The following is a 12,682-nucleotide window of genomic DNA, read 5'->3' as shown; positions in this document are numbered from 1 at the left end:
GAAATAGGAGCAGAGTAGACCGTTCGGCCCCTGGAGCCTGCTCCACCATTCTATATGAGATCCTGGCTGATCTGTTTGTGTTTCACTTTCTACATTCCTACCTACCCCCCAATAACCTTAGATTCTTGTTAAGAAAGGGAATCAACCTACGTCTGCCTTAACAATGGTATAGCCACTGTTATAATGTAGGAAACTCAGTAGCTAATTTGTGCACAGCAAACTCCCACAAACAGCAATGTGATAAATGACCTGGATGGTCTGTTTTTTGTGATGTTGGCTGAGGGATAAATATTGTCCCCTGCTCTTCTTTGAATCGATAGTGAATTATTATTTTTTTCTGTTCTAGTTGGTAGTTGGACCCAGAAGTATAACTTCAGAATTTTCTGAAGCTTTTACTCATTTAACAGGAAGCATGGGAAGAAATGAGATCACTTTCTGGCTGCTGTATATTTTTACAATCACAGTTTGCAGACACACACTTCAAGAAGCTGTGGTACTGTACACAAGTCCACATAAAGTGAATCCTATACAAACGAGTAATCCCAAGAAATGGGCGTCTGTGATGAAAAGACCCAAATAAATTGCATGGTAAACCACAGTCTGAAACCACGGACTGAAACCACTGACTCGCTCGCAGATTGCAAACTACAGATCAGCCTTCACTTCACCCAGTGCCTTTCACAATTTAAAACAAGGGACAGCTTGTTACAGTGCTGCTCTCTGTGGAGCGTTCACTGAGTCGGGATCACTGATGCACCCCCTTGTAGCTCACTTCCTTTCTGCCCTCAGGTTTCCATGAGTTCATCATATACCAGTCAGTATGCGACTCCTGTTAAACACCTGCAAGTTCCCCTCCAGGTCACCCACCATTCTGAGTTGGAACTATGTCGGCTGTCCCTTCACTGTTGCTGGGTCAAAATTCTGGAACTCCGTCCCTGACAGCACTGTGGGTGCACCCATGCCCTCATGGACTGCAGAGCCTTCTCAAGGGCAATTAGGGATGGGCAATAAATGCTGGCACTGCCAGCAATGCCACATGCCATGAAAGAATGCAGAGTGGCAGGGAAATCGCTGTATCTCTGTGATTGAAAGATGATGTGCAATTCTATCCTGGATTTAAAACGCTTTCTCTGCCACTATGGATGGTGGATAAAGAACTCGATATTCTACTGGCAAATTTTTCAGCAGATACAACGATCATTTTGAAAATAAGGATACTTGTTTACAAAAAAAGACAGCCCCCAATATGTCCGTAATTTGCGGGTTTCATTGTTCCCAGCGGATCTGAATTTGAGTGGCAGTAACCTGCCTGCGGTTTAGCTAGTTAGCATTTCAGTAAGCTGTTTGACTGCAGCTTGGAACAGTCAGGTGCTTGCACTGCACAGGATTTGCTGCTAATTACAATTCCCTCATTTCCACAATGAACATCTGCAACTGGAGTGTGCTTATCTTAACCCAGCTGCATTCTGTATCAGCCTGCTGTGCTGCGCTGAGCTGTGCTGAGCTGTGCTGTGCTGTGCTGTGCTGAGCTGTGCTGTGCTGAGCTGAGCTGCTCTGTGCTGTGCTGTGCTGTGCTGATCTGTGCTGTGCTGTGCTGTGCTGAGCTGCGCTGTGCTGTGCTGTGCTGAGCTGCGCTGTGCTGTGCTGAGCTGTGCTGTGCTGATCTGTGCTGTGCTGAGCTGCGCTGTGCTGCGCTGTGCTGAGCTTTGCTGAGCTGTGCTGTGCTGTGTTGAGTTGCGCTGAGCTGCGCTGTGCTGAGCTGCGCTGTGCTGCGCTGTGTTGCGCTGAGCTGTGCTGAGCTGCTCTGTGCTGAGCTGCTCTGTGCTGAGCTGCTCTGTGCTGAGCTGCTCTGCTGAGCTGCTCTGTGCTGAGCTGCTCTGTGCTGAGCTGCTCTGTGCTGAGCTGCTCTGTGCTGAGCTGAGCTGCGCTGAGCTGCTCTGTGCTGAGCTGAGCTGAGCTGCGCTGAGCTGAGCTGTGCTGAGCTGCTCTGTGCTGAGCTCTGTGCTGAGCTGCTCTGTGCTGAGCTGCTCTGTGCTGAGCTGCTCTGTGCTGAGCTGCTCTGTGCTGAGCTGCTCTGTGCTGAGCTGCTCTGTGCTGAGCTGCTCTGTGCTGTGCTGTGCTGTGCTGTGCTGTGCTGTGCTGTGCTGTGCTGTGCTGCGCTGAGCTGTGCTGTGCTGCTCTGTGCTGAGCTGCTCTGTGCTGAGCTGCTCTGTGCTGAGCTGCTCTGTGCTGTGCTGCTCTGCTGTGCTGTACTGTGCTGCGCTGAGCTGTGCTGTGCTGCGCTGAGCTGTGCTGTGCTGCGCTGAGCTGTGCTGAGCTGTGCTGTGCTGTGCTGAGCTGAGCTGTGCTGTGCTGCGCTGAGCTGAGCTGCTCTGTGCTGAGCTGCTCTGTGCTGTGCTGCGCTGAGCTGTGCTGTGCTGCGCTGTGCTGTGCTGCGCTGTGCTGTGCTGCGCTGAGCTGTGCTGCGCTGAGCTGTGCTGCGCTGAGCTGTGCTGTGCTGAGCTGAGCTGCTCTGTGCTGAGCTGCTCTGTGCTGAGCTGCTCTGTGCTGAGCTGCTCTGTGCTGTGCTATGCTGTGCTGAGCTGCTCTGTGCTGAGCTGCTCTGTGCTGTGCTGCGCTGAGCTGAGCTGCTCTGTGCTGCGCTGAGCTGCGCTGTGCTGCGCTGAGCTGTGCTGTGCTGCGCTGAGCTGTGCTGTGCTGAGCTGAGCTGTGCTGTGCTGCTCTGTGCTGCGCTGAGTACAATGTGGAAACTATTTTGCTGACGTGCTGCTTCAATCATTTTTTTAAAAAAAAGTCAGCAATGAGCATAAGATTATTTGGCCCATTTAAATAGATTAATCTTCACGTGACTATTTATAAGCCCAGCTAAACTGATTATTTTTTTAAGGTATATAATCGTTAATTGACTAAAGAAATTTTCCTGATGCCTGTTTCAAATTGTTTTCAAAAACTTCCTTTTGTGCCTCCTGGCCTATTTTGTTGAAAGGATCCAGCTTGATTTTAACTCCCTTTCATTAAATATTAAAGGAAGCAAGTCTTGCATTTCCCAAGCTCTGGAATTCCCTCCCTCAACCTCTCCGCCTCTCTACCTCACTTTCATTCTCAAAGGCACTCCTTAAAGCCGACCTCTTTGACCAAGCTTTGGCCCTCTGACCTAATACCCCCTTTGTGTGGCTGGGTGTTACACTTTATTTTATAACGCTCCTGTAAGAACAGCCTTGGAACGTGCCATTACATCAGTGATGCTACAATATAAGTAGTTGTTGAAAGTTGGAGTTATCTTGAGTTATTTTTTGATTTAAAGTTGGCTGTTGTGAAGTGTAAAAGTTGTGTCTGTCAGTGGAGAGCAGTTATTAACAATAATGGAAGGATAATGTTGCAACCTGAACCTTAACCCAAATAGCCTGATTATTTTTCCATTGGGGCGCTAATGTGTGTCTTCCTCTGGTGAATCCACCTGGGACTATCCCTCTAAGGCCATGTGGCTCGGTATGAAAAGTGTTGATGACGTTTTAGATGTTGCTGATGGAACTTTTTTATTAATCGGTAACCCAAGTGCCCGTTGGACGTTTTGTTAAATCCAGCACCTGTTTGTATCCGTCATAATTGAAAGTCTAGTGTGCATCTGGACTGCTGCAGCCCTCAAAGTATCATATCTCCGAGAGTGATACCACAACAGCTGGTGTCTGTTGGGGAGAATAATCTGAAACACTGTCTTTTGAGTTAACTAAGCTTGAATGATTTACGTTTTGTCAGTGAGATATTTGAACTCGTGAAAAGCAACGACTCATTTTTTTAAAGAAAAAATTAAGATTCCAATGAGCAATTGCCACAGAACTACTCGGGGAAATTATTTAAATGTGTTTAAAACCTAGCGCCTTGGAACCAGCCACCTTCATTCCGCGAACAGCTACTGCGGAGTGGGCCACTAAGATTTGCTCCAACATTGCTGAGAGGGAAAACAAGTCCCTCCACCTCTTCCTCCAAGGTGGAAGACAGACAGACCGTACTCAACCAGCCCAGGCTTGCAGTACCCAAAGCGAAACTGCTGTTAGTTGTGATTCTGCAATTGGGCAGCACTTGTTGAACAACCCCGAGTGCGTGGATAACTACCCTAACAATCAGTCAAACTCGTAGCATGGCTCACCTAGAAGCAGCCCGACCAGGGCGTTTGATTAAATCGTGAAGCTCTGTGCAGCATCCTTCAATGCTTTGGATGCCTATTGAAGTTTGTCACCACCTTGTGACTCCCGAATGACAATATGGCCACCACCCGTCCTAAGTGGAGGGTCTGAAACTGACGTCTTTCACATCCGGACCGAGGTCAAACAAGGTTGTGTGATTGCACCGCCCCCCCCCCACCCCCACCCCCCACCCACCACCTTGATCAGGTAAATGGTGAACGTCATCGCCCACCTCATTTGAGATGAGCTACCACCTGGCGTCAACATTCAGTATCATCTGGGCGGGAAGCTCTTTGACTTTGGTCACTTCCGGGCATGAACAAAACTCACCACCGTGGACACCCACGCCCTTCAGTTTGCAGATGCCTGCTGTGTGATGGCTCACTCTGCAGAGAACGTGCAAAGGATGCTACTTGTCTTCAACACCTTGCCCTTAAACATCGCCAAGACGAAGGCCCTTCATCAACCTTCTCCGGGCCAGTTGAGCACCCCCTGCTCCATCCATGCAGATGGGTCTGGAGTATGTGCAGAGCTTCCCTTATCTCAGCAGCCACCTCTCCCAAGGGCCAACCATCGATGAGGAAGTCCAACACCGAGTCAACTGTGCCAGCGCTGCCTCCTTCAAGCTGCGCTAACATGTCTTTGACAACAGGGACTTTTGCAAGTCAGCAAAGGTTCTGGTTTATAAGGCCATTGTGTTGACCATTCTTCTCGACTGCAGTGAAACATGGACTGTCTACCGACACCACTTTAAGATCCACGAGAGCTTCCATCAGCTTGTGTTGAATCGTAGGGACCAAATGGGAACGTGGCCGGACTAATGTAAATGTCCTCCATGAAGCTGCGTCTACCAGCATTGAAGCCCTGCTCCTGTGGAACCAACTCCGATGGACAGGCCAGTGCACCTGGATCCTCGAAAACCGCCTCCCTCAGCAGGTTCTCTCCTCACAGGCCTCCGTTGGCCAACACTCAAAGGGCGGCCAAAGGAAAAGGTGTAAGGATACACTCAAGGTCACCCAAAAGCACGGAGGCGTTAACACCACTGACTGGGAGGAGAATGCATTCTGATCGCTCGGTATGGCACCACCCGGTCCATCACGGTGCAAGCCACCTCGAGGCTCAGAAACTCGACAGCAAGGTGGAACGATGGCGGCAGAGGGAGGAGAAGGAAGCCAACCCGGGGCTGCGATTTCCACTCGCCCGCGGAACACTGTGCCCCCCCCACTGCAGAAGAACGTGTGGATCCAGGATTGGGCTCCTCAGTCATCTGAAGTCTCAGCAAAACTGATGGATGCCATCCTCAATTCTGAGGGTCAGCCGCCGCTGACAAGGAGAAGCGGCAAACACTCAAACGCAGGGACCAGTTCTCTGCAAATAAAATGAAGGTGTTCAGGCCTTGCACCTCCTTTCAAATACCCAAGAGGTTGGGGAGCTCATAGTTCCTGTTGCTTTCTCCATAGCAACGTCTCAGCCAATCTGAGTTGACTTGCTAACCAATCCTTTTCTCCTGTAGTATAAATTGTTGTGATTGTTTGAAATTTACCATTCTTTTGTTTGTCCTGATGACTGCAAGATGAAAACTTTGGCAACGTGTCTATCTTTTCATCCGTAATCAAATTCTGTGCGATCAAGTAACTGATTCAAATAATCCCCTTTTTCACCTGATTTTACCTTCATCTGATTTTTCTTTGACCGTATGGTTCCCTATCGTAAATTTGAGCTCATCCAAACCTGCAGCTCCTGTCCTGACACTCTCCACGTCCCATTCACTCAGTGCTCACTGCCCGACGTTTGCTCCCATTCTGGCAAAGTCTTGGTTTTGAAGCTTTCATCCTTGTTTTCATTTTGAAAGCCTTAAGCTAACATATGATAAAGTCACTGAACTCGTAATCCAGAGGCCCAGACTAATGCTCTGGGGACATGGGTTCAAACCCCACCATAGCAGCTGGTGGAATTTAAATTCAATTAATAAAATCTGGAATTGAAAGCAATTCTCAGTAATGGTGACTGTGAAACTATCATTGATTGTCATAAAAACCCATCTGGTTCACTAATGTCCTTAAGAGAAGGAGAACTGCCATCCTTACCCGGTCTGGCCTACATGTGACTCGTCCCCTCCTCCTTATCTCTGCAACCACCAAGAGAAGATGCCAAGTTATCAGGAAAAAAATGACCAAGTTGAGGTCAGCCTTTTGAGAAAAGAGAAGTGGCAGTAACCTGTTTTTAAAATTCTGAATGGGTTGGGGAGGGTAGATATGGAGAGGAAGTTTCCACTTGAGGGAGAACCAAAAACTAGGGGCCATAAATACAGTAGAGTGAATAATAATAACTAATAAATCCAACAAGAAAATAGAGAAATCTCTTTACCCACAGAGTGGTTAGAATGTGGAACTCACTACCACAGCAAGTAGTTGAGGTCAATAGCTTTTTCTTCCTCTTTCATGGGATGTGGGCATCGCTGGCAAGGCCAGCATTTGTTGCCCATCCCTAATTGCCCTTGAAATGAGTGGCTTGCTAGGCCATTTCAGAAGGCAGTTAAGAGTTAACCATGTTGCTGTGGGTCTGGAGTCACGTGTAGGTCAGACCGGGTAAGGATGGCAGTTCTCCTTCTCTAAAGGACATTAGTGAACCAGATGGGTTTTTATGACAATCGATGATAGTTTCACAGTCACCATTACTGAGACTCGCTTTCAATTCCAGATTTTATTAATTGAATTTAAATTCCACCAGCTGCTGTGGTGGGGTTTGAACCCATGTCCCCAGAGCATTAGTCTGGGCCTCTGGATTACGAGTTCAGTGACTTTATCATATGTTATCATCTACCCCTTTAGCTTAAGGCTTTCAAAATGAAACTGGATGTGTACATGAGAGAAAAGGGAATAGAAAGATAAGCTGAAAGGCTGAGATGAAGCAGATAAAGTGGGAGAAGACTCATGTGGAATATAAACACCAGGACAGACTGGTTGGCCTTGGTTCTTATAGTATGATGTTGTTATGTGCCTGCATGCCATTGTAATGTAAAGGTGCTCGGCAGGGCAAGGATTAATATGGGACTGGAGAATAGCACTGCCCATGGTATGATGTATCGAGTCGGGTGGTAATAGACTGAGCAAACAGTCTAGAGAGAACAGTCTGGAAGCAGCCTGCATGGAGATAACAGCACCATGCATGACAGTAACCTGGGATCTGTAAATAGTTAAAGGTTAACAATAAAGTGTTCATGTTTAAATATACAAATCTCAAGACCTTACAGCAGTTAAGTGCTGTGAATTGGATGCAATTCTGTGCGAAAGTTTGGACTGACACTTGTGCTGCAAGCTTGCAATACTCACTGAGGAAGAAAGTAAGATGACAAGAGGGGAAGTTGGGACTATAACAGCTTAGTGACTGAACCTGTGAAAGTGACACTGTAGTCAGCTAACTCGAATGGATGAGGGGGTCCTGGGGGAGGGCATGGGTGGCTTTGGAGAAAGACCAGTGGAGTTATCCCCAGGATTTGGGGTAAAGTGGACAGTATCTGGAACCCAGAGGAGAGCTGGCTGGAGCAGAAAGTTACAATTGTAGAATTATGAGACACAAGTCAGCTTTTACAGTCACCTCTGTAATACTCAAGTCTCGAGTCCTCAGCAAAACTGTGTTGACTAAGTGGTGGCTCTGTTAAAAACAGACAGTAATTCCAGCATGTCCTTCGCTGCAAATTCTCTCACCTCATTGGTGTAGTGGTGATGTCATTGGACTGGTAATCCAGAGGCCCAGGCTAATGCTGTGGGGACATGGGTTCAAATCCCACCACAGCAGCTGGTGGAATTTAAAATCAATTAATAAAACTTGGAATGGTGACTGTGAAACTATTATCAATTGTTGTCAAAACCCATCTGGTTCACTAATGCCCTTTAGGGAAGGAAATCTGCTGCCCTTGCCTGGTCTGGCCTATGTATAACTCCGAATCCCCAGTAATGTTGTTGATTCTTAACTGCCCTCTGAAATGGCCTAGCAAGCCACTCAGTTTAAGGGCAATTAGGGACGGGCAGCAAATGCTGGCCTTACCAGCGACACCCACATCCCATGAACGGATAAATCCCTGCTGCTGAGCTCTGTCACCTCCAATTCTTAGACGGGGTAATGTCCTTTAGTGTATTTGAGTGATGAACTGTTACCGGTGCACATTGTATCTACATGTATGCTTCTTATTTTTAGAATACAAAATATCATCTACTTGGATCCTGTGCTAAGTCATCCTGAAAAATAGTTGTGAGTAGGTTTGGGCAGTAGGTTCCCAGTTGAACTACATTTAAAGACAAATTTTGTATTGAAATGATCACTGGAAAATTCTGTGAGAGATAATGATTTGTGGTCAACAGGCTTTCTGGGAGCACAGATGTTTCTCTTGAAGGAAGAAGAAGCTTTGTGTCGGATTTGGTGAGGTGTACATTTGTGTGTGTTTATAACCTTTTCAGCTTCGTCCGAATGTACTGAAAAGGACGAGGAAACATACGTATTTAACCACTCCCTTGTTCTAAAAACACAAAATCATTTTTCTGTAAATATCCGTTCAGTTGCATCAAGAATGACACAAGGTAAACATGAACTGAATCCTCTCGCTCCTGTCCAAAGGCAGTTGTAGCCATATTTTTAACAATCATGTGGAAGGAACAACACAACATATTTGACTCTGTGCCTGCCTGTTATTTGAAAGTGCTTTTTATTTTTTACTTTATTAGATTGGGACGCTGAAACGCCATGGAAGGACATTTCTCCCCACAGTGCCCGATAACGCGAGGAAAGAAGCTCACAGTTTGCTGGTTACAGAAGTAAGTCCCTCAAAGCACAGCTGTCAACAGGACTGACTGCAGAATTGACCTTCAAAGTGATTATTGGCGTGTTTTTGTATATGTAAACGGGTTAGCCTCTGAACTGTTGTAAACACTTCGCTATTGCTGGATTCAGCCCTGGGCACAGTGCAGATTTATCAGAATGATAACTGGAGCTAAAAGGGTTAAATTATAAGGGCAGGTTACCCAGACAAGGCTTGTGTTCATTCCAGATAGAAGATTATGGAGTGATCTAATTAACGTGTTTAAGTTGATCAAAGGAGTTGACAGGGCCGAATGACAGGGGGTGGGGGGGGGGAGTCCAGGACAAAAGGGCAGAACCTTAAATTTCGAGCCAGGCCGTGCAGGGGTGATGTGAAAAAGCACTTCTTCACACAAAGGGGAGTGGAAATCTGGATCTCTCTCTCCCAAAAAGCTGTTGATACTGGTGGTCAAGTGAAAAGTTTAAAACTGAGATTGATAGATTTTTGTTCGGGAAGGTGATTAATGGTTATGGAACAAAGGCGGGGTGGATGGAGTTAAGATACAGACCTGCCATGATCTCATTGAATGGTAGAAGAGGATTGAGGGGCTGAATGGCTCCTTCCTGTTCCTGTGCTCTTGCTTGTAGGTTAGTGTGGCTTTTGGATTGTTCTAATCATATGGAGTAGAATTTTAAAATTCTTTCATAGAATGTGGGTGTCGTTCGCTAGGCCAGCATTTATTGCCCATCCCTAATTGCCTCGAGAAGGTGGTGGTGAGCTACCTTCTTGAACCGCTGCAGTCCATGTGGTGTAGGTACACCCAGGGTGCTGTTAGGAAGGGAGTTCAAGGATTTTGACCCAGTGACAGTGAAAGAACAGCAATACATTTCCAAATCAAGATGGTGAGTGGCTTGGAGGGGAACTTCCAGGTGGTGGTGTTCCCATCTATCTGCTGCCCTTGACCTTCTTGATGGTAGCAGTTGTGGGTTTGGAATGTGCTATCTCGGGGCTTTGGTGATTTCCTTCATTGCGTTTTGTAGATGGTACACACTGTTGCCACCGTGCTTGGTAGAGGGAGTGAATGTTTGTGGATGGGATGCCAATCAAGCTGGCTGCTTTGTCCTGAATGGTGTTAAGCTTCTTGAGTGTTGTTGGAGCTGCACTTATCCAGGCAAGTGAGGAGTATTCCATCACACTCTTGACTTGTGCCTTGTAGATGGTGGGACAGGTTTTGGGGAGTCAGGAGGTGAGTTACTCGCAGGATTCCTAGCCTCTGACCTGCTGTTGCAGCCACAGTATTTATATGGCTAGTCCAGTTCAGTTTCTGGTCGATGGTAACCCCTGAGGATGTTGATGGTGGGGGATTCAGCGATGGTAATACCCTTGAACATCAAGGGGCGATGGTTAGATTTTCTTTTGTTGCCACAAAGTTATATTTCTTAAGATGAGCCTAATGCATAGACAAGGTTAGATGTACTTAAGTTCTTGGGTTTCACATCTAGTGTAAGGCAGTTCGAGGGATGGAGAAGCATCTGGTTGTGCCGCGGTCATTAAAGTGGTTTTCTGATTGTGGGGATGTTAGGATTTATTGAATGTTGCAGTTCTTTATGGCAGCCTCGCGAGCTGGAAGGCAAGATTATCCCAACGGGGTTCCACCATTCCTTATACTATTGGTTCTAATGTATGGAAAACGTAATTAAAACGAACCCTCTTGGATGATGCACCCTAGGGCAGTAAATATGTAGTAACTGTTGGAGATAGACCATCATGTGCCCTTGTTAATAGGCATGGAAATGCACCTAATAATGTACCGCTAAAATGATTATATTTTGGCTTAGAGCTTTCTTGTTTATCCTGTAGCATTCTGAACTAAATAAAAAGTCCTACACCTGCTTTGCTACAATTAGTTAAACCCCTTCATTATTTGGGCTAAATATCAGTTGCCTATTTTTCATCTAAAGTGTTGAAATTCTTGAAATTATCAGGTGTAAAAAGAAAGTTTCATGAGTTAATTGGAGGGCTGTGATCCAACACTGGTGCTTTGAAGTTGAGTTCACTGACTCCCGTCTGATCTATTGTTATGACTTGTTTCCTAATCTTAATTCCTGTCTCTAACGACCCCAGATACCCAGGCGTTGATAACTTGGAGCTTTTCCTCCCATTTCCAAGCCTCAGTTTCGTTACCGTGTGGTGCAAAAGCTCCACGTACAGCTAAATACTTGCGTGATAAGCTTTTCTAATCAAGAACGTTAAAATATGTTTGGCAGTTTTATCGTCAGGCTTTTCAACATTGACTGGGAATGTCCTGCAAGGTTGGAATGCACACGAGGTTGATGTTCCCTGAATTAATGTCCAGATCTAGTGAGTGTTTGACCTTTGAACCCAAAACTACTCTTTTTAAAGAGGCATAAAATGGACAGTGGACACTTTTGAATGATAACAGGTGGGGTTTCTACTTGCGTTTAGGAATGTTGGGTTTGCTGTTGTACAGGATGGAGTTATATATAGAACTCATTAGACTGGAAAGGGTGTTTGAAAACAATACCTGTTTTACATAAAATAAAAGCAAAATACTGCGGATGCTGGAAATCTGAAACAAAAACAAAAATTGCTGGAAAAACTCAGCAGGTCTGACAGCATCTGCGGAGAGGAACACAGTTAACGTTTCGAATCCATATGACTCTTCAACAGAACTAAGGAAAAATAGAAATGAGATGAAATATAAGCTGGTAGAGGGGGGTGGGACAGGTAGAGCTGGATAGAGAGCCAGTGATAGGTGGAGTCAAAGAGATTGCCAAAGATGTCATAGACAAAAGGACAAAGGGGTGTTGACAGTGGTGATATTAGCTAAGGAATTTGCTAATGGTGACATTAAGGGTAGGAAGCAGGACAAGCAAGTGACAGCCCTAGTGGGGGTGGGGTGGGGGGAAGGGATCGAAATAGGCTAAAAGGTAGAGATAAAACAATGGATGGAAATACATTTAAAAATAATAGAAATAGGTGGGAAAAGAAAAAATTTATATAAAAAAAATTTTAAAAATATAAGTTATTGGAAAAAGGGGGATCGGAAAGAGGGTGGGGATGGAGGAGAGACTTCATGATCTGAAGTTGTTGAACTCAATATTCAGTCCGGAAGGCTGTAAAGTGCCTAGTCGGAAGATGAGGTGCTGTTCCTCCAGTTTGCGTTGAGCTTCACTGGAACATTGCAGCAGGCCAAGGATGGACATGTGGGCATGAGAGCAGGGTGGTGTGTTGAAATGGCAAGCGACAGGGAGGTCTGGATCACAATTGCAGACAGACCGAAGGTGTTCCACAAAGCGGTCACCCAGTCTGTGTTTGGTCTCTCCAATGTAGAGGAAACCGCATTGGGAGCAACGAATGCAGTCATCTAAATTGAGGGAAGTACAAGTGAAATGCTGCTTCACTTGAAAGGAGTGTTTGGGCCCTTGGACGGTGAGGAGAGGGGAAGTAAAGGGGCAGGTGTTGCACCTTCTGCAGTTGCACGGGAAGGTGCCATGGGAGGGGGTTGAGGTGTAGGGGGTGATGGAGGAGTGGACCAGGATGTCCCGGAGGGAACGGTCCCTACAGAATGCCGTCGGGGCGGTGGGGGGGGTGGGGGGTGAAGGGAAGATGTGTTTGGTGGTGGCATCATGCTGGAGTTGGCGGAAATGGCGGAGGATGATCCTTTGAATGCGGAAGCTGG

At 46.4% G+C, this 12,682-nt stretch overlaps 1 protein-coding gene across 6 annotated transcripts in view; it reads left to right on the top strand.

The window, feature by feature from the left end:
- dock9b (dedicator of cytokinesis 9b) overlaps window positions 1-12,682 on the top strand; it is a 298,109-nt gene that overhangs the window by 116,995 nt on the left and 168,432 nt on the right. For all 6 annotated transcript variants that reach the window (XR_005944397.1, XM_041198638.1, XM_041198635.1 and 3 more), the window contains exon 3: window positions 8,906-8,995. Coding sequence is in view for 5 of the 6 variants with exons in the window: in XM_041198638.1 (XP_041054572.1) it covers window positions 8,906-8,995 (90 nt within the window). In the remaining variant the exon portion in view is untranslated. The remainder of the gene's footprint in view (window positions 1-8,905; window positions 8,996-12,682) is intronic.

The sequence above is a fragment of the Carcharodon carcharias genome, chromosome 11 (genome assembly GCF_017639515.1).
Source record: "Carcharodon carcharias isolate sCarCar2 chromosome 11, sCarCar2.pri, whole genome shotgun sequence".
Lineage (NCBI taxonomy): Eukaryota > Metazoa > Chordata > Chondrichthyes > Lamniformes > Lamnidae > Carcharodon > Carcharodon carcharias.
Note: the sequence above shows the minus strand (reverse complement) of the source record. Positions and strands in the feature narration are given on the sequence as shown.